The sequence below is a fragment of the Phyllobates terribilis genome, unplaced genomic scaffold (assembly GCF_046119375.1).
Source record: "Phyllobates terribilis strain yellow unplaced genomic scaffold, ASM4611937v1 Scaffold_7__3_contigs__length_470593459, whole genome shotgun sequence".
NCBI lineage: Eukaryota > Metazoa > Chordata > Amphibia > Anura > Dendrobatidae > Phyllobates > Phyllobates terribilis.
In genome coordinates, this window is record NW_027362767.1 from 22,940,897 (window position 1) to 22,963,961 (window position 23,065).

General features: G+C 47.0%; 1 protein-coding gene across 2 annotated transcripts in view; it reads right to left on the reverse strand.

Moving 5' to 3' along the window:
- ASB2 (ankyrin repeat and SOCS box containing 2) overlaps positions 1-23,065 on the reverse strand; it is a 139,014-nt gene that overhangs the window by 42,295 nt on the left and 73,654 nt on the right. Inside the window, exons 1-3 of one of the 2 annotated variants that reach the window (XM_073638307.1) lie at positions 17,425-17,737; positions 14,254-14,512; positions 7,304-7,414 (exon numbers count right to left, since the gene is read on the reverse strand). In XM_073638307.1, coding sequence (XP_073494408.1) covers positions 7,304-7,414; positions 14,254-14,510 — 368 coding nt within the window. In that variant the 5' untranslated portion in view covers positions 14,511-14,512; positions 17,425-17,737. Of the gene's footprint in view, positions 1-7,303; positions 7,415-14,253; positions 14,513-17,424; positions 17,738-23,065 lie in introns of those variants that run through there. The other variant, XM_073638308.1, reaches the window with a different exon arrangement.

Here is a 23,065-nt window from a genome sequence, read left to right on the forward strand (position 1 = left end):
GTAACACTGTTCAGCAAAGGTTTTTGTTTCCTGCAAGAAACTGGGTGAATCTTATCGGAATTGTCATGCTGAGTTGAGAAATAACTTCAGAATTGCTCTATCAAGTAAGATTTTTGAGAAAAATGCAATTATATGTATGCATTGAATACTGTCAAATTCGTAGTGGCATGTGATATTCCGAAGGCAACAGCGATCAAGTTTAGAAATGTTTTGCCATTGATTTTCATTTATAATCACTGTCCGATGATTCACGGACAAGATTCCAACAATAGTCACTCGGCATCGAGGGACTCCACCTCCCCTGGTACCGTTTCTCCATCTGGGAAACGTCTTGATGAAACCTTTCACCATGTTCATCACTTACAGCGCCGAGGTTTGGTGGGAAAAAGTCAAAGTGTGAATTTAGGAAATGTACTTTAAGTGACATGTTGCACTTCATTGACTTGTAAGCCTGAAGAAGACTTTTCAACCTGTTCTTCAATAGGTATCGAAGGGTAGACATTGCCATTGTGTAGCAAGACAGCCTTCAAACTTAAGACCGATGAATCAATGAAGAGTCGCCATTCCCTTGGGTCATGGTCAACTCCGAGGACAGAAAACAATCCAGTAATATCACTGCAAAAAGTGAGACTGTCAGCTTGACTGAAATATTTGGTCAAACCTTCATGACGACTGCGAAATACTGAAATTTGTTGTACCTGGCAGCAACAGATTCCACCCTTGCAACCTTGATCCAAGAAGTTCTGCCTGACTCTTTGATAAACCCAAATCTCTGACCAGATCGTTGAGTCTTGCTTGAGATATTAAATGTGGAGCAGTTGATATTGATGGTTCAAAATCTGAATCAGTATCAGCTTCCATCTCTAATGAATCATCCGTCATTTCATCGTCATCTTCTACTCTCCACACCGGCGGAGGTTTTGGAACTGGCAGACTTTCATGGTGCGCCACTGGTCTAATTGCAGAAGCAAGGTGGGGATATTCAATAGACCTCCTGTTCTTAGAAGAAAAACCGGATACATTCGTCATGCAGAAGTAACAATCGGTTATATGGTCCTTCTGCTCTCTCCAGATCATTGGAATGGCAAACAGCATCGATGGTCGCCCACCCTTCAGCCAAGACCTCAAACTCTTAGCGCAAGATAAGCAGCATATATGAGGAGCCCATGCTCTGTCTTGGGTCACTAATTTTGAATCCAAAATAAAACTCATACGCCTTCTTAACAACTGCAGTTATACTCCTTTTCTGGGCTTTAAGGGTATAATCTCCATATATATATATATATATATATATATATATATATTCTATATATATTTAACGAAAGAGGTCACTGCTATTGCGACATTGACGCGACATTCTGCAACTCGTTACTTATTGAACAGTTTTGCTCCTTATGAAATTTTCTGCAAAACAGAAGAAACACATGAAGACTACAGCGTCATTGCCGCTGCTATTATATAATGCTACTTGGAAATAGACCAAAGTCTGACAGTTGTGTCTGGGCATGCCTGAGAGTGCACAAATAATGCAATGCATGATTGGACAGGGTTTAAGTGCTGTATATTATAATAAAGAGAGTCCATATTATGAATTTCATTGGTTATTTCTACCAAAAATACACTTCTGAAATAAAAAAGTTTAATATACGTGGCAATTTATTATCCACTGTGTACAGTGCTTATCATTATAATCGTCAAATGAAAATATCTCGGAAATGGTAAGTGCTACAGAAATTCTGATTACATTTCTGAAATCCAAAAGGATAACATATTTTAAAACAGGAAACAGAAAAAAAGTTAAAATTTGTTGACCAGTGTAATTGTTCCTCTCCCGAAGCCATAAACGCTACCAGAAAGCAGGCGTCCATACAGGCCTGTAGTGGATTTTATATTTAAAAAAAAAACGAAACTAATTGGTGGTGGCAGCAAATAATCTTATTGGGCTATCGTGAAGCTGGCAGTGACCGTTCGGGGGCATATACACATATTCCATGCGCTGGAATCCAGCGTTGTGTACGTCATACGCTCACTGCTCACTTGCCGATAGCTACGTAGTGAGTAATCAGGATCATGTGTGTGCATAGTCCCTGACAGTCGATTCTAGACTGTCAGGACTAGCGTCAGGGAGCACTGGAGACGTTCCTTATGGCGACGCTCTGACTCGTTGCTATGGGCGACGTGCTTTCTTTTCCTTTCAGAAGTTTTATGAAACTTCCTCTAAATTTGTTAATGTGTCGGGTGGGAAGACGCGGCCGCACAGTGATTGTAGTCATCATGGCAGGTCTGATGGGGGTTTCCAGGATTCTGTATTCTAATAGCGGTGCACTCTGCTGACCAGTAGGGGGCGGAGGTGTGATCCCCATCCATCATACATACGTGATAATCCAGAAATGTTGATAATCCGGCTTCAGAATTTCGATGCCAGAATAAAGGACTTGTGCGGTATTATGTATTATGTAATACTCGACGCATCTGCAGGTTGTCATTGGAGCTGAGCAGCCCCCACACCCCTTATGGTGCCCCACATGTCAAAGAAGCACATATGTAACACGTTACCTACATGTAACGCTCCCAGGCGGCTCTTGTGCTGCCTAGAACAGCCGACCGACAGCAAGTGTTCTCCTGGATGAATGGAGACTGTTTCAGCTGTCATGGCAGCTGCCCGGGGTCAGGGGGACCCCTGCGGAGAGAGAGGGTGTAAACGTAATTACCCTGCAATGTGCAGCCCCCACATCACCCGCACGTCTGCTTATGCTTTGTTTCAGACCCGCTGCAACGTCCTGGGCATCACTGACAGCGTCAGAAAACACAAGGGGTCGTGTGTAGGAAGTGGCGCAGCCTTGTGACCTCGCGGCTCTATATCGTGGTATTATCTGGCGCTGTACGGCGGTATTATTCTTGCATTTTTCAAAGTATTGTATGGTTGTATTATCTATGCACGGTATGGTGGTATTCTGTACACTGTATTATGGTGCTATCTTTGCACTGTACGGCGGTATTGTCTGGTACTGTAATGTGGTATTATCTAGTCCTGTATGGCGGTACTATATGGCCCTGCACGGTGGTATTATCTGACTCAGCACAGCGATATTCTGTGGCACTGTAGAGTGATATTATTTAGTCCTGTACAGCGGTATTATCTGACTCTGCACAGTGGTATTATATGGCACTGTACGGCGGTATAATCTTTGCATTTTTCAGAGAGTTGTTGGTATAATCTATGCACTTTATGGTGGTATTATCTGGGCACTGTATGTCTGCATTCTGTGCACTATATTAAGGCATTATCTTTGCCTTGAATGACAGTATTATCTGGTAATCTGTAGCAATCTTGGCATTATAGTAATGAGGTATTCCTAATTATGCTTTTACTTGGATACAGTTTGTTACTGTTAATCACCTTATGATGCCACTGGTTGGGTACTATAAGACGGTAGAATTTGACTACAATATAGCACAGTTATTTCAGCACTATGTGGTGGTAATATTCGGGTACTATATCACTGTATGACAGTTATTTTCTGAAGCAGAATAGTACTGTACTTGTGCAATTATTCAGACCAGGGGAGGGGCTCCTCCGATCTGCCCAGAGGGGGCTCCTCTGATCTGCCAGGGGGGGGCTCCTCCGATCTGCCAGGGGGGGGGGCTCCTCCGATCTGCCGGGGGGGGGGGCTCCTCCGATCTGCCAGGGGGGGGGGCTCCTCCGATCTGCCAGGGGGGGGGGCTCCTCTGATCTGCCAGGGGGGGGGGCTCCTCTGATCTGCCAGGGGGGGGGCTCCTCCGATCTGCCAGGGGGGGGGCTCCTCCGATCTGCCCGGGAAGGGGGAATCCTCTGATGTGTCCAGGGATGGGGGCACCTCAGATCTGCCCCGGGTGTGGGGGGCTCCTCAGATCTGCCCGAGGGGCTTGTTACCTAGGTGTCATTGCTATCTGTTTCTGTCACTGATTCCCCACCTGGGCCGAATATCGACCTGATGGCGCAGCGTGGGCTCTTATCGGGGTCACTTTGCAGTGTCGTACATTGTAACCCCCAGGAACTGTAGTGCTGCTGCCGATGTGACGGTCATACAAACAGCCGGAGTCACAATGGCGGACATCACTATGGGAAAGTTCAGTGCGGATCTGACATTAACGTGCTACAATGTATATAGTGTCCATCACACAGGAAGACGCCGCCCTGACACCAGACGTACGGAGGACGCTCTCGCCCCGCGCTCACAGACACACACAGAGACTTTTCCATGGGAATTACACTCCCATGAGTCTAAGCTATAGGAATAACCAGGTCCACCTTCTCTTAGCAGGGGGTGCACTTACTTTTCAATACAACTCCCTGTGTCTACATTTAAGGGAAATTTAGTGTGTGCCGCCACCTCCGGGACCAGCTGGTGTTCAGCCGTGCTCCTCTACTCCACAGTGACTCCAGCCCAGCGGCATCGCCTGATGGAGTCTGTGGTAGCCACAATTCTACTTACTGTCTCATCAGAGACGATACTTGCTGCTCTGTCGCTCCCCATGCTTTACCCTGCAGCTCTGCTTCTCAGGTTATGTGCAGTGTATAACCCCGAGCTCAGGCCGCTGTCAGCACAGGGGGAGATGATCACATGACAGAACGATTCGTTACAAGTGACTAAAAATCTGCCAGAAAAAGATCTCTCTTCTATTACATAATGAAATCATGTGTCTCTAAGTAACCAATCACATTGCAGCATTCGTCGCCCGGTCACTTACCATTGGCAGTAAACCGTCTGAGCAGCCAATCAGAGCTTTTGGAACAGACATGACAAGAGAAGGGAATCTCGGGGGATAGGTGCGCAGACAAAGACTGGTGCCTTTGGGAGTCAGACAAAAAAGGGTGCCTAAGAGGGGGGGGGTGACACGCAGACAGAGGACGGCTGCCTGGCAAGGGTGGGTGCAGAGAGAGAGGGGATCCTGAGGGGGAGGCACACAGACAGAGAAGGGTGCGCACAGACAAAGAGGGAGGGTGGGTGCTGAGATGAAGATGGGCGCGTGGGGAGAGGCACAGAGACAGAGACAGGTGCCTGGCGAGGGTGGGAGCGGAGACAAAGACAGGTGCCTGGCGAGGGTGGGCATGGGGACAAAGACAGGTGCCTGGCGAGGGTGGGCACGGTGACAAAGACAGGTGCATGGCGCAGGTGGGCACGGTGACAAAGACAGGTGCCTGGCGCAGGTGGGCGCGGAGACAAAGACAGGTGCCTGGCGAGGGTGGGCGTGGAGACAAAGACAGGTGCCAGGCGAGGGTGGGCACGGAGACAAAGACAGGTGCCTGGCGAGGGTGGGCACGGAGACAAAGACAGGTGCCTGGCGAGGGTGGGCACGGAGACAAAGACAGGTGCCTGGCGAGGGTGGGCACGGAGACAAAGACAGGTGCCTGGCGAGGGTGGACGTGGAGACAAAGACAGGTGCCTGGAGAGGGTGGGCACGGGGACAAAGACAGGTGCCTGGTGATGGTGGGCATGGGGACAAAGACAGGTGCCTGGCGAGGGTGGGCGCGGAGACAAAGACAGGTGCCTGGCGAGGGTGGGCGCGGAGACAAAGACAGGTGCCTGGCGAGGGTGGGTGCGGAGAGAGAGGGGATCCTGAGGGGGAGGCACACAGACAGAGGAGAGTGCCTGGTGGGTGCGCACAGACAAAGAGGGAGGGTGGGTGCTGAGATGACGATGGATGCGCGGGGAGAGGCAAAGACAAGTACCTGGTGAGGGTGGGCGCGGAGACAAAGACAGGTGCCTGGGGGGCGTAGGAGCGGAGACAAAGACAGGTGCCTGGCGAGGGTGGGAGCGGAGACAAAGACAGGTGCCTGGCGAGGGTGGGAGCGGAGACAAAGACAGGTGCCTGGCGAGGGTGGGAGCGGAGACAAAGACAGGTGCCTGGCGAGGGTGGGAGCGGAGACAAAGACAGGTGCCTGGCGAAGGTGGGCGCGGAGAGAGAGGGGATCCTGAGGGGGAGGCACACAGACAGAAAAGAGTGCCTGGTGGGTGCGCACAGACAAAGAGGGAGGTTGGGTGCTGAGATGACGATCAGTGCGTGGGGAGAGGCTCGGAGACAAAGATAGGTACCTGGCGAGGGTGGGCGCGGAGACAAAGACAGGTGCTTGGGGGGCGTAGGAGCGGAGACAAAGACAGGTGCCTGGCGAGGGTGGGAGCGGAGACAAAGACAGGTGCCTGGCGAGGGTGGGCGCGGAGAGAGAGGGGATCCTGACGGGGAGGCACACAGACAGAGAAGAGTGCCTGGTGGGTGCGCACAGACAAAGAGGGAGGTTGGGTGCTGAGATGACGATCAGTGCGTGGGGAGAGGCTCGGAGACAAAGATAGGTACCTGGCGAGGGTGGGCGTGGAGACAAAGACAGGTGCCTGGCAAGAGTGGGTGCAGTGTGCCTGGGGGTGTGGGAGCCCCAACAAAGACACATGCCTAGAAGTGGGAGGGGGATGGGCAGACAAAGATGGTTGCCTGGGAGGGGGGGGTGTGTGCAGACAAAGACGGGTGAGGGGGATAAGGGCAGTCAGAGATGGGTGCCCGGAGGTGCAGATGAGGAACAGATCGCATCTGTCCCCTCCATTATCTGATATGTGGGGTCCCTGGGATAAAGTCTGGGAATCTCCTACTCATTAATATCATTACATTGGGGAATTGTAATTGAACCCATTCTCTGATTTCTGTTCACACACAGTTTTTTATGCAGATTTTGGTGGAAAATTTGTGTAAATAAACCTTACAAATATGTCCAATCGGAAAAGAAAAACGTCATTTTTTTCTGATGCAATTTCCGAAAACTGTTACAAAACTAACAATCATTCCGCGGCAGAAACCCGCAGCTTCTCCGTCGTGCCCGTCCTCTGTGTGACGATACCCTAAGAGCTGAAATACTGTGGATTTTCAGCAGCCAAAAGACAGAAGCAAAAGCCAAAAAAAAATTCCCCAAATCTGTGCAGATTTCATTGTGTAAACGCTGTGGATTTGCTGCGGATTTCACCATTTGCGGTGACACCAGGTGAATTTACACTCAGGGTACGTTCACACGGAGCAGATTTGCCGCAGACTTTCCACAGGGAATCTGCACGTGAGGATTTTGCTGCAGATTTTACCCTTTTTCTTTGCATTACATAAATCTGCGCTCTGTATAATTTCCGTGCAGATATTTCCGGCGTAGTGTGAATAAGACGCATTGTAAAGACACGTTGTGCTATGGACGCAGATCTGCAGCGTGTGAACGTGCACTTACAATGAGAGCATCCCCCTCCATCACATCCATCCCCAGCCCCCAGACACAATAGATGTCACTTACACAGGCTTGGTGCTGAGAAAATAACTCCCATCATATCTCTTCCTGAAGACCCCCGTCCTGGAGTCAGGGTCTGGGGTCTGCGCTGCAGTGGCGGCCGGGAGGGCCCGGGATCTGTGGTGACATGTATGAAACAGTGAGAAATACTCGGAGTAGGAGAAGCAGATCATGTCCCTGCACCTTGTGAGCAGCGGAGCCTCCCGCTGGCTGAATGGAAGCAGATGGTGCCGACCCTGCAATCAGCTGCTCACAGTCTTGATTATTTTTGGCCCTGGGAGGAAACGTCGGGGGATTTCAATGACCATATAAGACAACAATGGAATAAAACCGCACACACTCTCCCAGGATCCAGAGGTCCGAGGGTCGGGGGTTCACCTCCAGCACATGTCACCGGACGCCTCTGGGGTCCGCCATTCCCCTATCACCCCAATACACAGAGTCCCTCACCGTCCACACATCACACAGGGTCAATCACTTATTGGGAACTCAAAATTATATAGAGCTCATCCCATTACCTTGTTTTCATTTATAAGCTTTTTCCAGTTCTCTGGATGCAGCCTGCAGTGTAAAGCAAGGAGAATTTCTGCTTGACAAGGATCCTGTATCTAAGTACACTTCCCCTTCTCCTACTTTAGCGATACTGATGGTGTGAAAAAGTGTTTGCCCCCTTCCTGATTTCTTATTCTGTTTGTCACTTAAATGTTTCAGATCACAAAACAAATTTAAATATTAGACAAAGATGACAAGAATCCACAAAATACAGTTTATAAAATGAAGGTCTTTATTATTAAGGGAAAAAGAAATCCAAATCTACAGGGTCCTGTGTGAAAAAGTAATTGCCCCCTAAACCTAATAACTGGTTGTGTCCTCAGCAGCAACAACTGCAATCAAGCGTTTGCGATAACTGGCAATGAGTCTTTACAAAGCTCTGGAGGAATTTTGGCAAAATTGTTGTAATTCAGCCACATTGGAGGGTTTCCGAGCATGGACCTTGTTAAGGTTGTGCCACAGTATCTCAATCGGATTAAGGTCAGGCCTTTGACTAGGCCACTCCAAAGTCTTCATTTTGTTTTTCTTAAGCCATTCAGAGGTGGACTTGCTGGTGTGTTTTGGATCATTGTCCTGCTGCATAACCCAAGTGCGCTTCAGCTTGAGGTCACGAACAGATGGCCGGAGATTCTACTTCAGGATTGTTTGGTAGACCGCAGAATTCATGGTTCCATTTACCACAGCAAGTCTTACAGGTCCAGAAGCAGCAAAAAGCCCGAGAGCATCACACTACCACCACCATATTTCACTGTTGGTATGATGTTCCTTTACTGAAATGCTGTGTGAAGCCCCAGGGTCTTCCATGGGCAGAACACTACTCAGACAACACAGGGTGATGGTAAACAGTAGTGGTTCAATAAATTATTGAACCACCAGCAATTAATAACACATAGAACAGTCCCAGCAAATACACGAGATGGTGCAAAATTACACAGTCTCACCCTTCCGCTGGCCTGCCGGGATTAGAGTCTTGAGATATGTGGCCAGGAGACCTGATTGTCCAAACCTGGATTCTTCACTTCGTCTCTGAGAGTTCAGCAGTGGTCAGTGGAGCAGTTCTGTATATTTTCAGCCAGAGCTGTGGTCCCTTAGGCTCTCATCCTCTAGTGTGAACAGACGCAGAGACCCCCTTTTTATAATTCACATTTGTCCTTTCAAGCCATCATTCACAGGTCAAGGGTCAGGGATCATGATATTAATTTACAATGCTCGAATATCCACAGCTCATCACCCCCCAATGTTGGCTGGCAAACATGGTATTTAACATATCTTGGCAAATATGCATTGTTCAGAGTTCCAGTATGGCAGACGATACATTGTAAGAGCTGATATAAGATGTAGATAGCAGCCATTCATCAATTACCAATATCACCTCAAGCGATCAGCATTCAGGCTTATACGAACAATAGTCTGTGTTGAGCAACCAAAGAAGAACACAGGTTAAAAATGTCAACATAAAAATAAAGGTATATTGCTCTTGGCCATTAGAAAGTATGTGTGGCATAATTAAGAAGAAAAGCTATGTTGTCACATGCTCTGTTACCTTTACACCAGATGCAATGGGACATACACCTTCCAAAAAGTTCAACTTTTGTCTCACCAGTCCACAGAGTATTCTCCCAAAAGTCTTGGCGATCATCAAGATGTTTTCTGGTAAAACCGAGACGAGCCTTTATGTTCTTTTTGCTCAGCAGTGGATTTCGTCTTGGAACTCGGCCATGCATGCCATTGTTGCCCAGTCTCTTTCTTATGGTGCAGTCATGAACAGTGACCTTAACTGAGGCAAGTGAGGCCTGCAGTTCTTTGGATGTTGTTGTGGGGTCTTTTGTGACCTCTTGGATGAGTCGTTGCTGAGCTCTTGCGGTAATTTTGGTCGGCCGGCCACTCCTGGGAAGGTTCATTACTGTTCCATATTTTCGTCATTTGTGGATAATGGCTCTCATTGTGGTTCGCTGGAGTCCCAAAGCTTTAGAAATGGCTTTATAACCTTTTCTAGACTGATAGATCTCAATTACTTTGTTTCTCATTTGTTCCTGAATTTCTTTGGATCACAGCATTATGTCTAGCTTCTGAGGATATTTTGGTCTACTTCACTCTGTCAGGCAGGTCCTATTTAAGTGATTTCTTGAGAACAGATGTAGCAGTAATCAAGCCTGTGTGTGGCTAAGGAAATTGAACACCGCCTCCCAAAGATGTGATAATCCACAATTAATTCATGTTTTAAAGGGGGGCATCACTTTTTCACACAGGGCCCTGTAGGTTTGGATTTCTTTTTCCCTTAATAATAAACACCTTCATTTAAAAACTGCATTTTGTGTTTCCTTGTGTTATCTTTGTCTAATATTTACATTTGTTTTGTGATCTGAAACATTTAAGTGACAAACATGCAAAAGAATACATCACTATATATATATACAGTACAGACCAAAAATTTGGACACACCTTCTCATTTAAAGATTTTTCTGTATTTTCATGACTATGAAAATTGTACATTCACACTGAAGGCATCAAAACTATGAATTAACACATGTGGAATTATATACTTAACAAAAAAGTGTGAAACAACTGAAAATATGTCTTAGATTCTAGGTTCTTCAAAGTAGCCCCTTTTGCTTTGATGACTGCTTTGCACACTCTTGGCATTCTCTTGATGAGCTTCAAGAGGTAGTCACCGGAAATGGTTTTCACTTCACAGGTGCCCTGTCAGGTTTAATAAGTGGGATTTCTTGCCTTATAAATGGGGTTGGGACCATCAGTTGTGTTGTGCAGAAGTCTGGTGGATACACAGCTGATAGTCCTACTGAATAGACTGTTATAATCTGTATTATGTCAAGAAAAAAGCAGCTAAGTAAAGAAAAACGAGTGGCCATCATTACTTTAAGAAATGAAGGTCAGTCAGTCCGAAAAATTGGGAAAACTTTGAAAGTGTCCCCAAGTGCAGTTGCAAAAACCATCAAGCGCTACAAAGAAACTGGCTCACATGAGGACCGCCCCAGGAAAGGAAGACCAAGAGTCACCTCTGCTTCTGAGGATAAGTTTATCCGAGTCACCAGCCTCAGAAATCGCAGGTTAACAGCAGCTCAGATTAGAGATCAGGTCAATGCCACACAGAGTTCTAGCAGCAGACACATCTCTACAACAACTGTTAAGAGGAGACTTTGTGCAGCAGGCCTTCATGGTAAAATAGCTGCTAGGAAACCACTGCTAAGGACAGGCAACAAGCAGAAGAGACTTGTTTGGGCTAAAGAACACAAGGAATGGACATTAGACCAGTGGAAATCTGTGCTTTGGTCTGGTGAGTCCAAATTTGAGATCTTTGGTTCCAACCACCGTGTCTTTGTGCGACGCAGAAAAGGTGAACGGATGGACTCTACATGCCTGGTTCCCACCGTGAAGCATGGAGGAGGAGGTGTGATGGTGTGGGGGGGCTTTGCTGGTGACACTGCTGGGGATTTATTCAAAATTGAAGGCATACTGAACCAGCATGGCTACCACAGCATCTTGCAGCAGCATGCTATTCCATCCGGTTTGCGTTTAGTTGGACCATCATTTATTTTTCAACAGGACAATGACCCCAAACACACCTCCAGGCTGTGTAAGGGCTATTTGACCAAGAAGGAGAGTGATGGGGGGCTACGCCAGATGACCTGGCCTCCACAGTCACCAGACCTGAACCCAATCGAGATGGTTTGGGGTGAGCTGGACCACAGAGTGAAGGCAAAAGGGCCAACAAGTGCTAAGCATCTCTGGGAACTCCTTCAAGATTGTTGGAAGACCATTTCCGGTGACTACCTCTTGAAGCTCATCAAGAGAATGCCAAGAGTGTGCAAAGCAGTCATCAAAGCAAAAGGTGGCTACTTTGAAGAACCTAGAATATAAGACATATTTTCAGTAGTTTCACACTTTTTTGTGAAGTATATAATTCCACATGTGTTAATTCATAGTTTTGATGCCTTCAGTGTGAATGTACAATTTTTATAGTCATGAAAATACAGAAAAATCTTTAAATGAGAAGATGTGTCCAAACTTTTGGTCTGTACTATATATATATATATATAGGTATTTATTACACACACACACTATAGATAACATTATTCGGACATAGCCATGTCCAGCACAAAAAACACCATTCTTTACACTACAGGCTGGGTTTCTTTCATTGTTTTATAATCACAGAGCGCGGCCTCCAGACGCAGAGTGTGGCCTCCATCCAGACGCAGAGCGCGGCCTCCAGACGCAGAGTGTGGCCTCCAGACAGACGCAGAGCGCGGCCTCCAGACGCAGAGCGCGGCCTCCATCCAGACGCAGAGCGCGGCCTCCAGACGCAGAGCGCGGCCTCCATCCAGACGCAGAGCGCGGCCTCCAGACGCAGAGCGTGGCCTCCAGACAGACGCAGAGCGCGGCCTCCAGACGCAGAGCGCGGCCTCCATCCAGACGCAGAGCGCGGCCTCCAGACGCAGAGCGCGGCCTCCATCCAGACGCAGAGCGCGGCCTCCAGACAGACGCAGAGCGCGGCCTCCATCCAGACGCAGAGCGCGGCCTCCATCCAGACGCAGAGCGCGGCCTCCAGACGCAGAGCGCGGCCTCCATCCAGACGCAGAGCGCGGCCTCCAGACGCAGAGCGCGGCCTCCATCCAGACGCAGAGCGCGGCCTCCAGACGCAGAGCGTGGCCTCCAGACAGACGCAGAGCGCGGCCTCCAGACGCAGAGCGCGGCCTCCATCCAGACGCAGAGCGCGGCCTCCAGACGCAGAGCGCGGCCTCCATCCAGACGCAGAGCGCGGCCTCCAGACAGACGCAGAGCGCGGCCTCCATCCAGACGCAGAGCGCGGCCTCCATCCAGACGCAGAGCGCGGCCTCCAGACGCAGAGCGCGGCCTCCATCCAGACGCAGAGCGCGGCCTCCAGACGCAGAGCGTGGCCTCCAGACAGACGCAGAGCGCGGCCTCCAGACGCAGAGCGCGGCCTCCATCCAGACGCAGAGCGCGGCCTCCAGACGCAGAGCGCGGCCTCCATCCAGACGCAGAGCGCGGCCTCCAGACAGACGCAGAGCGCGGCCTCCATCCAGACGCAGAGCGCGGCCTCCATCCAGACGCAGAGCGCGGCCTCCAGACGCAGAGCGCGGCCTCCATCCAGACGCAGAGCGCGGCCTCCAGACGCAGAGCGCGGCCTCCATCCAGACGCAGAGCGCGGCCTCCAGACGCAGAGCGTGGCCTCCAGACAGACGCAGAGCGCGGCCTCCAGACGCAGAGCGCGGCCTCCATCCAGACGCAGAGCGCGGCCTCCAGACGCAGAGCGCGGCCTCCATCCAGACGCAGAGCGCGGCCTCCAGACAGACGCAGAGCGCGGCCTCCATCCAGACGCAGAGCGCGGCCTCCATCCAGACGCAGAGCGCGGCCTCCAGACGCAGAGCGCGGCCTCCATCCAGACGCAGAGCGCGGCCTCCAGACGCAGAGCGCGGCCTCCATCCAGACGCAGAGCGCGGCCTCCAGACGCAGAGCGCGGCCTCCATCCAGACGCAGAGCGCGGCCTCCATCCAGACGCAGAGCGCGGTCTCCATCCAGACGCAGCAGCCTGATCTCAGGGGGAGGGGAGGCCAGAGAATATGTAATAAGCCATTTTCTAATAATGGGACAAAGACCCTGCGGCCCCTCGCTCGCGGTACGACGGTGTTATGTCCCCAGGTGGTAGACCCCTGAGCTGCTGAGTGTAAGACACAGGCACCATCTGATCACTGTCGTCCATTTTATAAATGTCCTACTCAGCTTTCTCTGGGATTCGCCGCGTTTTTTGGCCGCACATTTATAGGTGAAAAGTGTAGAGTCAGTGTTTCACATGTAAAAGCCGCGAGACCGAAAACTGCCTGGTGGAAACGTACCGCGACCCCTGCTTGCTGTCATTGGATGGAAGCCATCTTCAGAGGCTAAACCACTGGGTCCGAGTCCTGTTTCCACAGCTGTGGGCTTGTTACAATGTATTAGTGTCGGTGAGAACCATCAGCTTCTTCCCTTTTACATGGAGGTCTCCATAGATGTACACGTAGATATACCCTGGTGTCATATGGGGGATACAGAGGCATGGGGGGGCGCTGCTCCTCGTATACGGAGGACACTTTCCATTGCTGGTAGAGGAGAATATCTCTGTGCACGCGGCTCCTGATAAAACGAGTCCGGCAGCCTCACATACCCTGCACCCTGGCAACATCAGACTGTCCCCAAAATGTGACAACTCATCTGAGAGGCGGAAATGAGCTCAGCTCAGTTGTCACTTTTCTCTCCCCACTACTTATTAGAATTGCCCAGCAGGGGGCGACAGTGAGCTTTGGAGACAGCCCCTTCCCGGAAAGTGTTGGTCATATTAGGTGTCGCTGTCCCTTTAATATAACATTTGGGGAGCTGTGTCTCACCTGTTGCTGGGCTGTGGGGGTCGGTGAGAGGGTCTGACGGCCCAGCTTGGAGCAGCAGTGGCCTCGGCACTGACGCTGCTGCACTGGCGCTGCTTCTGGTGGTGCTGGCCGGTCGTCTGGTCGGTACTGCTGTCGGCCAGACTCTGCTCGATGGCCATCTGTATCAGCTCTTCTTCACTCAGGCTGCTGTACAGGCTGTATTCCTCCGAGCCCAAGGTGCGCTGCGGCGGCCTCGAAGTGGAAACCTGCGTCGCCATATCTAAGAAAAAAAGTGGGAGAAAAAAATTCAGGAAAACACATTCTCACATCATATACTGAGTATTCAGGTAGTTGCATCATAAAGCAACTAACAAATAAAGCAACTTTCTGTAACGCCATAGCATGGAAACATGAAATATATGAAATCTGAATTGCATTACTGCTCTACAAAATAGGAAAAAACTAAGATACTTAGCACATAATTTGGCCAATTCATGCGTGCCCAGTAGCCACGGCAAGGTGACCTTCATTTCTGGGAACCTATCTAATGTGAATCCTCTCCTAGGCTGATGCCTGCATTTATATGGGAAGGTAGGATCCTGCTGTAACTAAAACTGCCACAGACACTGATGGGTGGAGTGCTCGGTCAGAAAAACCATATATAAATGACTACAGACTGACCGTCACTTCCAAACAGAAAACTGGTGAGTACAGGTGCTTACTAAGAGTAGCAATCTCCATAAGGATAGGTTCCCAGTAATGAAGGTCGCCTTGCCGTGGCTACGGGGCATAAATTGGCCAAATTATGCACCAAGTATCTTTGCTTTTTCCTATTTTCTAGAGCAGTGATACAATTGAAATCTCATATATTTCATGTTTACATACATATGTATAAAGATGGCTACTCTTAGTAAGCACCTGTACACACCTGTTTGGAAGTGACGGTCAGTTTTTTGATATTGGCATCAAAAAGCAAGGCAGCACAGAGTATTTCAGGAGAGCTCATAGTTGGGTGAGGGGTGTCTAAGAGCAGGACTGTGCTTATCAGGAGACGGGTGATCTGTTCTGGTAGGAGGTCACCAACTGAAAGTTTCATTGTAGGTGGAGCAAGGTCTCCCAGCAGCACAGAGTATTTCAGGAGGCCATTGTGCTTCTTGTAGAGGTCAGTGGTCTGTCCACTCATGTGATGATGTTAGTGGCGCCAAGCCTGCACATGATGATGTAAGTAGTAGTCACTGATCAGCCCGATGATGCGGTACTGATCATCGGTGACTATTATCGTCAGACGCTGCCCCCATGCAGGCTTGGCCGCAGACCGGACAGACCCCGGTGCAAGATCATACATGGGGCGTCTGCAGTCTGTGACAGAAGCTGATTGGTGTTTTGGAGGTGGAAATGCACAGGTTGCACCAATGGTTTGTCCGCCCCTGCACACACGTCATATACAGCTCTCATTGCAGCGTCAGGACCTCTGTACATGAAGTGTAGTGACAGGACGATCACTAGGGGGCGTTGTGGGACATCGCCCCTAAACATTCAAAACAAGACTTAGAAATCACATTCACTGGAAAAAGAGATGTTCCAAAAACTTCAAGAAACTGTCCAGAATACATATGGCAGAAGTGGTAGTGATGTCACTCGGCATGCATATGACGTCATCATGCTGTATAGCATTATGGCCACGGATGGACTGAGCTGTGAGGCTGCTAACGTGGGCACTCTGCCAGGAGGGAGCACTCCTGGGGGGTACTATAAATGGGGCACTCTGGTTATCAATATGTTTGGGTTGCTCTGGCTTGTACTGATTATGGTGGCATCCTGGCGGGTACTATACCCCGGGTACTCTAGCTTGGCACACTATGGCATTGCTATTTACATGGCTATTCTGACTAACGCCATTAAGAATTGCATTCCTCATGAGTCACTCTAGCTGGCACTTTTCATGGGAGCATCCTGGCTATGATTAAACATGGCAGTCTCTAGTTAATGTTATCCATTGGCTGGTGGCACTGATCATGGGCTTCTAGCAGTCACTTATTATAGGGGCATTCTGACCTGCAATACACATTGGGGCACTTTAGCACGTAATTATGGGGCGCTATTGCTTGCACAAATAATGAGGGTATTATACTTGGAGTCCTGATAGCTGGCACTGTAAATGGGGGCACTGGTTGGCATTCATTATAAGGGTACTGTTATGGGGTCACAACGACTGACAGACAATTCTAGCATTTATTCAGCTCTCCTAATTCACCCTCCATCACACAATTCTGGGGAATCACCACTTGCTGGCGCTAAGGATGCAGAATGTCCATGTGCAGGTGCCAGCTCCTGCCATTGATTATCAGGTTAGCCCTGGCACAGTAATCTGTTTCTGGAGCTTTGCAGAGGTCAGATAATTTTATATCCCAGCATCATGATTTCCCATGTGCGGCTCTCGCCACATAAACAGCCCCCTCCACCCCTACGTCCCATCTGTTTCACCGGGCGCCCCAATCAATCATGTATCGCCCTGTCAAATAGAGGAAACACTTATCAAGTATCAGCACATTAATCCGAACCCGGCACAACATCAGCATCGCCTGCTGATCCTCCTCTCATCATGTTCACATTTACCCACATCCAGCACTACAATGGCTTGTGTGTATATAGTGTAAACCTATAGCTAAAGGAATTGTGCACCCCCCACATATTGGAAACTGGGGTTCCCTCTCCTCCCCAAACCTTGTGTTTTTTTATGGTCTGCTATCCAGCCTATCTTTTCCAGAGTAACATAACAATCAGTTCTGTAGTGTCAGCTTTATGTTCATGAAGCAGGAGGCTCTGGATGAATAAAGCTATAAGTCTTCCCTAAATAGAAGATTGTTGCAGTGAATGGGACTGTGGGAAGACCAAGACAACAGAACAATGATGACAATAGTGCGACACTGCACAAAGTGACGCCATTGTGTAGAGAAATATCAATTATACCCTTTAAATTAAGATTATAGGCTCCAGATAAGTTTTTAAAAAGCCTCTGATTGCTCAGAAACATGCAAAATAACAGGGAGCATCCACAATTGGCAATGGACAGTGGACTTCTGGGTTGCTATACGTTTCAGGATTGATACATAATATTAGTAAATACCACATTGTTGTTATGTGTTAACTGGTAAATATGTTACAATGTTTCAATATTCATCCATGCATTACCTTACTATGTCGAAAATGCACAAGAAGAACCCTGAATTTGGGGTTCACAAACTTCCCGTGCTGTGCACCCCTCCAGATCCCTCGGCTGCAGGTCTTCTGTGTGAACTTGTGTCTGGAAGTTTCAGTGTATTTCTGGAGCAGCACATGATCAGAAGTGACAAGCCAAAGTTACTCAGCCCAATATCTCAGGTTTCCAGAGTGGTGATTACAGGACCCATCGCCCCCTGTTACATCAGTCTGCAGAGTTTGGCCCCTGGGCATGAGCTCCCCAGACTGGCACAGGGGCTCAACCTGCAATTGCATCACTGTTTATCTGCCCTGAGCAGGAGCCCATATATGGAGAAGAACTAAGAACTCTGTGTATTCCCCAAATCCAGGGACCTGGGGGAGATGTCATCACCGAAAACACAAAGCTGAGAGAACTTCACCCCTCACCTGATGATCGAGAAATCACTGGAAATAAGAAATCAGCGCACAAGATCAGAGAAGGAAACTACAATGCTACTGCCCCCATTTATCCCCCAAACCACAGATTTATCAACCAGCAGTAAAGATCTCAGCCCTATGCAAAAGGAGCAGTATTATAATAGTTATATTCTTGTACATAGGGGCAGTATTATAGTAGTTATATTCTTGTACATAGGGGGCAGTAATATGGTAGTTATATTCTTGTACATAGGGGCAGTATTATAGTAGTTATATTCTTGTACATAGGGGGCAGTATTATAGTAGTTATATTCTTGTACATAGGGAGCAGTATTATAGTAGTTATATTCTTGTATATAGGGGGCAGTATTATAGTAGTTATATTCTTATACATAAGAAGCAGTATTATAGTAGATATATTCTTGTACATAGGGGGCAGTATTATAGTAGTTATATTCTTGTACATAGGGGGCAGTATTATAGTAGTTATATTCTTGTACATAGGGAGCAGTATTATAGAGGTTATATTCTTGTACATAGGGGGCAGTATTATAGTAGTTATATTCTTGTACATAGGGAGCAGTATTATAGTAGATATATTCTTGTATATAGGGGGCAGTATTATAGTAGTTATATTCTTATACATAAGAAGCAGTATTATAGTAGATATATTCTTGTACATAGGGGGCAGTATTATAGTAGTTATATTCTTGTACATAGGGGGCAGTATTATAGTAGTTATATTCTTGTACATAGGGAGCAGTATTATAGAGGTTATATTCTTGTACATAGGGGGCAGTATTATAGTAGTTATATTCTTGTACATAGGAGCAGTATTATAGTAGTTATATTCTTGTACATAGGGGCAGTATTATAGTAGTTATATTCTTGTACATAGGAGCAGTATTATATTAGTTATATTCTTGTACATAGGGAGCAGTATTATAGTAGTTATATTCTTGTACATAGGGGGCAGTATTATAGTAGTTATATTCTTGTACATAGGGGGCAGTAATATGGTAGTTATATTCTTGTACATAGGGGCAGTATTATAGTAGTTATATTCTTGTACATAGGGGGCAGTAATATGGTAGTTATATTCTTGTACATAGGAGCAGTATTATAGTAGATATATTCTTGTATATAGGGGGCAGTATTATAGTAGTTATATTCTTATACATAAGAAGCAGTATTATAGTAGATATATTCTTGTACATAGGGGGCAGTATTATAGTAGTTATATTCTTGTACATAGGGGGCAGTATTATAGTAGTTATATTCTTGTACATAGGGAGCAGTATTATAGAGGTTATATTCTTGTACATAGGGGGCAGTATTATAGTAGTTATATTCTTGTATATAGGAGCAGTATTATAGTAGTTATATTCTTGTACATAGGGGCAGTATTATACTAGTTATATTCTTGTACATAGGAGCAGTATTATATTAGTTATATTCTTGTACATAGGGAGCAGTATTATAGAGGTTATATTCTTGTACATAGGGGGCAGTATTATAGTAGTTATATTCTTGTACATAGGAGCAGTATTATAGTAGTTATATTCTTGTACATAGGGAGCAGTATTATAGAGGTTATATTCTTGTACATAGGGGGCAGTATTATAGTAGTTATATTCTTGTACATAGGAGCAGTATTATAGTAGTTATATTCTTGTACATAGGGGCAGTATTATAGTAGTTATATTCTTGTACATAGGAGCAGTATTATATTAGTTATATTCTTGTACATAGGGAGCAGTATTATAGTAGTTATATTCTTGTACATAGGGGGCAGTATTATAGTAGTTATATTCTTGTACATAGGGGGCAGTAATATGGTAGTTATATTCTTGTACATAGGGGCAGTATTATAGTAGTTATATTCTTGTACATAGGGGGCAGTAATATGGTAGTTATATTCTTGTACATAGGAGCAGTATTATAGTAGATATATTCTTGTATATAGGGGGCAGTATTATAGTAGTTATATTCTTATACATAAGAAGCAGTATTATAGTAGATATATTCTTGTACATAGGGAGCAGTATTATAGTAGTTATATTCTTGTACATAGGGGGCAGTATTATAGTAGTTATATTCTTGTACATAGGGAGCAGTATTATAGAGGTTATATTCTTGTACATAGGGGGCAGTATTATAGTAGTTATATTCTTGTACATAGGAGCAGTATTATATTAGTTATATTCTTGTACATAGGGAGCAGTATTATAGTAGTTATATTCTTGTACATAGGGGGCAGTATTATAGTAGTTATATTCTTGTACATAGGAGCAGTATTATAGTAGTTATATTCCTGTATATAGGGACAGTATTATAGTAGTTATATTCTTGTACATAGGGGGCAGTATTATAGTAGTTATATTCTTGTACATAGGAGCAGTATTATAGTAGATATATTCTTGTACATAGGGGGCAGTATTATAGTAGTTATATTCTAGTACATAGGTGCAGTATTATAGTAGTTATATTCTTGTACATAGGGGGCAGTATTATAGTAGTTATATTCTTGTACATAGGAGCAGTATTATAGTAGTTATATTCTTGTACATAGGGGGCAGTATTATAGTAGTTATATTCTTGTACATAGGGACAGTATTATAGTCGTTTTTTCCACTATTGTACAATACCGATTATATCATCCAAGAATGTTGCAGGTTAATTAAAATTTGTGGCTGTATTGGGGACCCTGCTCTCCCCTCCTGATGTCTTCTCTCCTCCCTCCTGCACCTTACCTTGGTAAGATATTTTTGTATATATAACCCTCAATCTGTTGTATAAATGTCTGTACTTAATCCTGTAACGGCTTACTGGCCTTATTGAGTGATATCTTGTTACAATAGATTATACTTATAAGTTTATCGATTGGGATTGTATACAACTTCTATCTTAGATGTTGCTAAATTTTAGTGATTAATAAGCACTTGGCACTTTACATTTGGCTGCAGGAGGGTTTCATTATTGTCCTGAATTTTTCTACTTTTTATGATCTTTAACATTTAATAAAATTGATCTTGAATTTATATCGCATACCACAGTTTCTCCTTCTTTGATTATATGCTTATGGAGTGATTTCCAATGAACCCTGGTGCCTGAGCGTGGCTCTACGGGTCCATTTATGGATTGTATGGGGCTTTCTGTTCTCTAATTAAAACTTGTGTCTGTTACTTGTGTGAATTATTCCTGGCTGCTGAAAGTCATTCTCTACTAGTGACAATATCTATTGTTTGAAGAACCTGATTCCTCTGTGGACAGATGATCTACAGCAGCTGCTCTCAGAGACACAATGGGCTAATGCCGGAAACACCATGCATTGTCTCAGCGATGTAACCAAATATATCAGAGGAATGGTGGAGTGGATGGAAATGGTAGAACGTCCAGTGTCCTTGTAGAGAAGGCTATGGTGAAGGACAGTTGTGTATAAGAACAGCAACACAAGGAATAAATAGATAGATCTTACCTTAGACATTGACACATTTTATAACGTCTTGCACAGTAAGTATCATTATACACTGCTCAAAAAAATAAAGGGAACACTTAAACAACAGAATATAACTCCAAGTAAATCAAACTTCTGTGAAATCAAACTGTCCACTTAGGAAGCAACACTGATTGACAATCAATTTCACATGCTGTTGTGAAAATGGAATAGACGATAGATGGAAATTATTGGCAATTATCAAGACACACTCAATAAAGGAGTGGTTCTGCAGGTGGGGACCACAGGCCTCATCTCAGTACCAATGCTTTCTGGCTGATGTTTTAGTCACTTTTGAATGTTGGTTGTGCTTTCACACTCGTGGTAGCATGAGACGGACTCTACAACCCACAGAAGTTGTTCAGGTAGTGCAGCTCATCCAGGATGGCACATCAATGCGAGCTGTGGCAAGGATTGCTGTGTCTGTCAGCGTAGTGTCCAGAGGCTGGAGGTGCTACCAGGAGACAGGCTAGTACACCAGGAGACGTGGAGGGGGCCGTAGGAGGGCAACAACCCAGCAGCAGGACCGCTACCTCCGCCTTTGTGCAAGGAGGAACAGGAGGAGCACTGCCAGAGCCCTGCAAAATGACCTCCAGCAGGCCACAAATGTGCATGTGTCTGCACAAACGGTTAGAAACCGACTCCATGAGGGTGGTATGAGGGCCCGACGTCCACAGATGGGGGTTGTGCTCACAGCCCAACACCGTGCAGGACGCTTGGCATTTGCCACAGAACACCAGGATTGGCAAAGTCGCCACTGGCGCCCTGTGCTCTTCACAGATGAAAGCAGGTTCACACTGAGCACATGTGACAGACGTGACAGAGTCTGGAGACGCCGTGGAGAGTGATCTGCTGCCTGCAACATCCTTCAGCATGACCGGTTTGGCAGTGGATCAGTAAAGGTGTGGGGTGGCATTTCTTTGGAGGGCCGAACAGCCCTTCATGTGCTCGCCAGAGGTAGCCTGACTGCCATTAGGTACAGAGATGAGATCCTCAGACCCCTTGTGAGACCATATGCTGGTGCGGTTGGCCCTGGGTTCCTCCTAATGCAGGACAATGCCAGACCTCATGTGGCTGGAGTATGTCAGTGACTCGCCCCCTGGGCCGTGGGGCACTCGGATCCGGGCAGTAGCGGAACGATGGGAGTAGTAGTGGCAACCCGGTTCCGTGGCTCAGGGTGGTCAGGCCAGTGGTAGTCCGTTATGTGCTGATGTTTATGTCCGACTACGCCACCCGTGGATTTGCGGTTATTAGGAACCGCCGCTGCATGCAGACCGCTGGGGCTGATGAGGTGTGCAGCTAGGGTAGTGTGACTCCCCACGGGAAGAGTGCGGCCCCAGGGCAGTATAGTGGATGGTGGGAGTGATGGTAGTGAGGGTCCCAGTGCTGATAGTGCTGGAGAAGCAAGGAGCACACAGACAACAGGTTGCAGTCCAGGGTCTTTACTAGAACAGGTAAATTGACCCATAAACAGTCCCGGCTAGGAGGGGGACCTGGATGTCTGAGAGCAACGGGGAAATTGGCCCTGGTCAGGGTGAGGGTGTAGGCCTACCCTGCTTTCTGCGCTCCTTCTGGCTATCTCCTCCTGATAGGGTAACAGCCCACGTTTCCGAGCTTTCCGTGTATTCTCGCCTGTATGGCCTGCGACGTGGGTTCCTTTCTGCTCCCAGCCTTGTACGGCTTTACTGGTCCCTTCGGTTGTGGCAGGGCCTCCAGGCT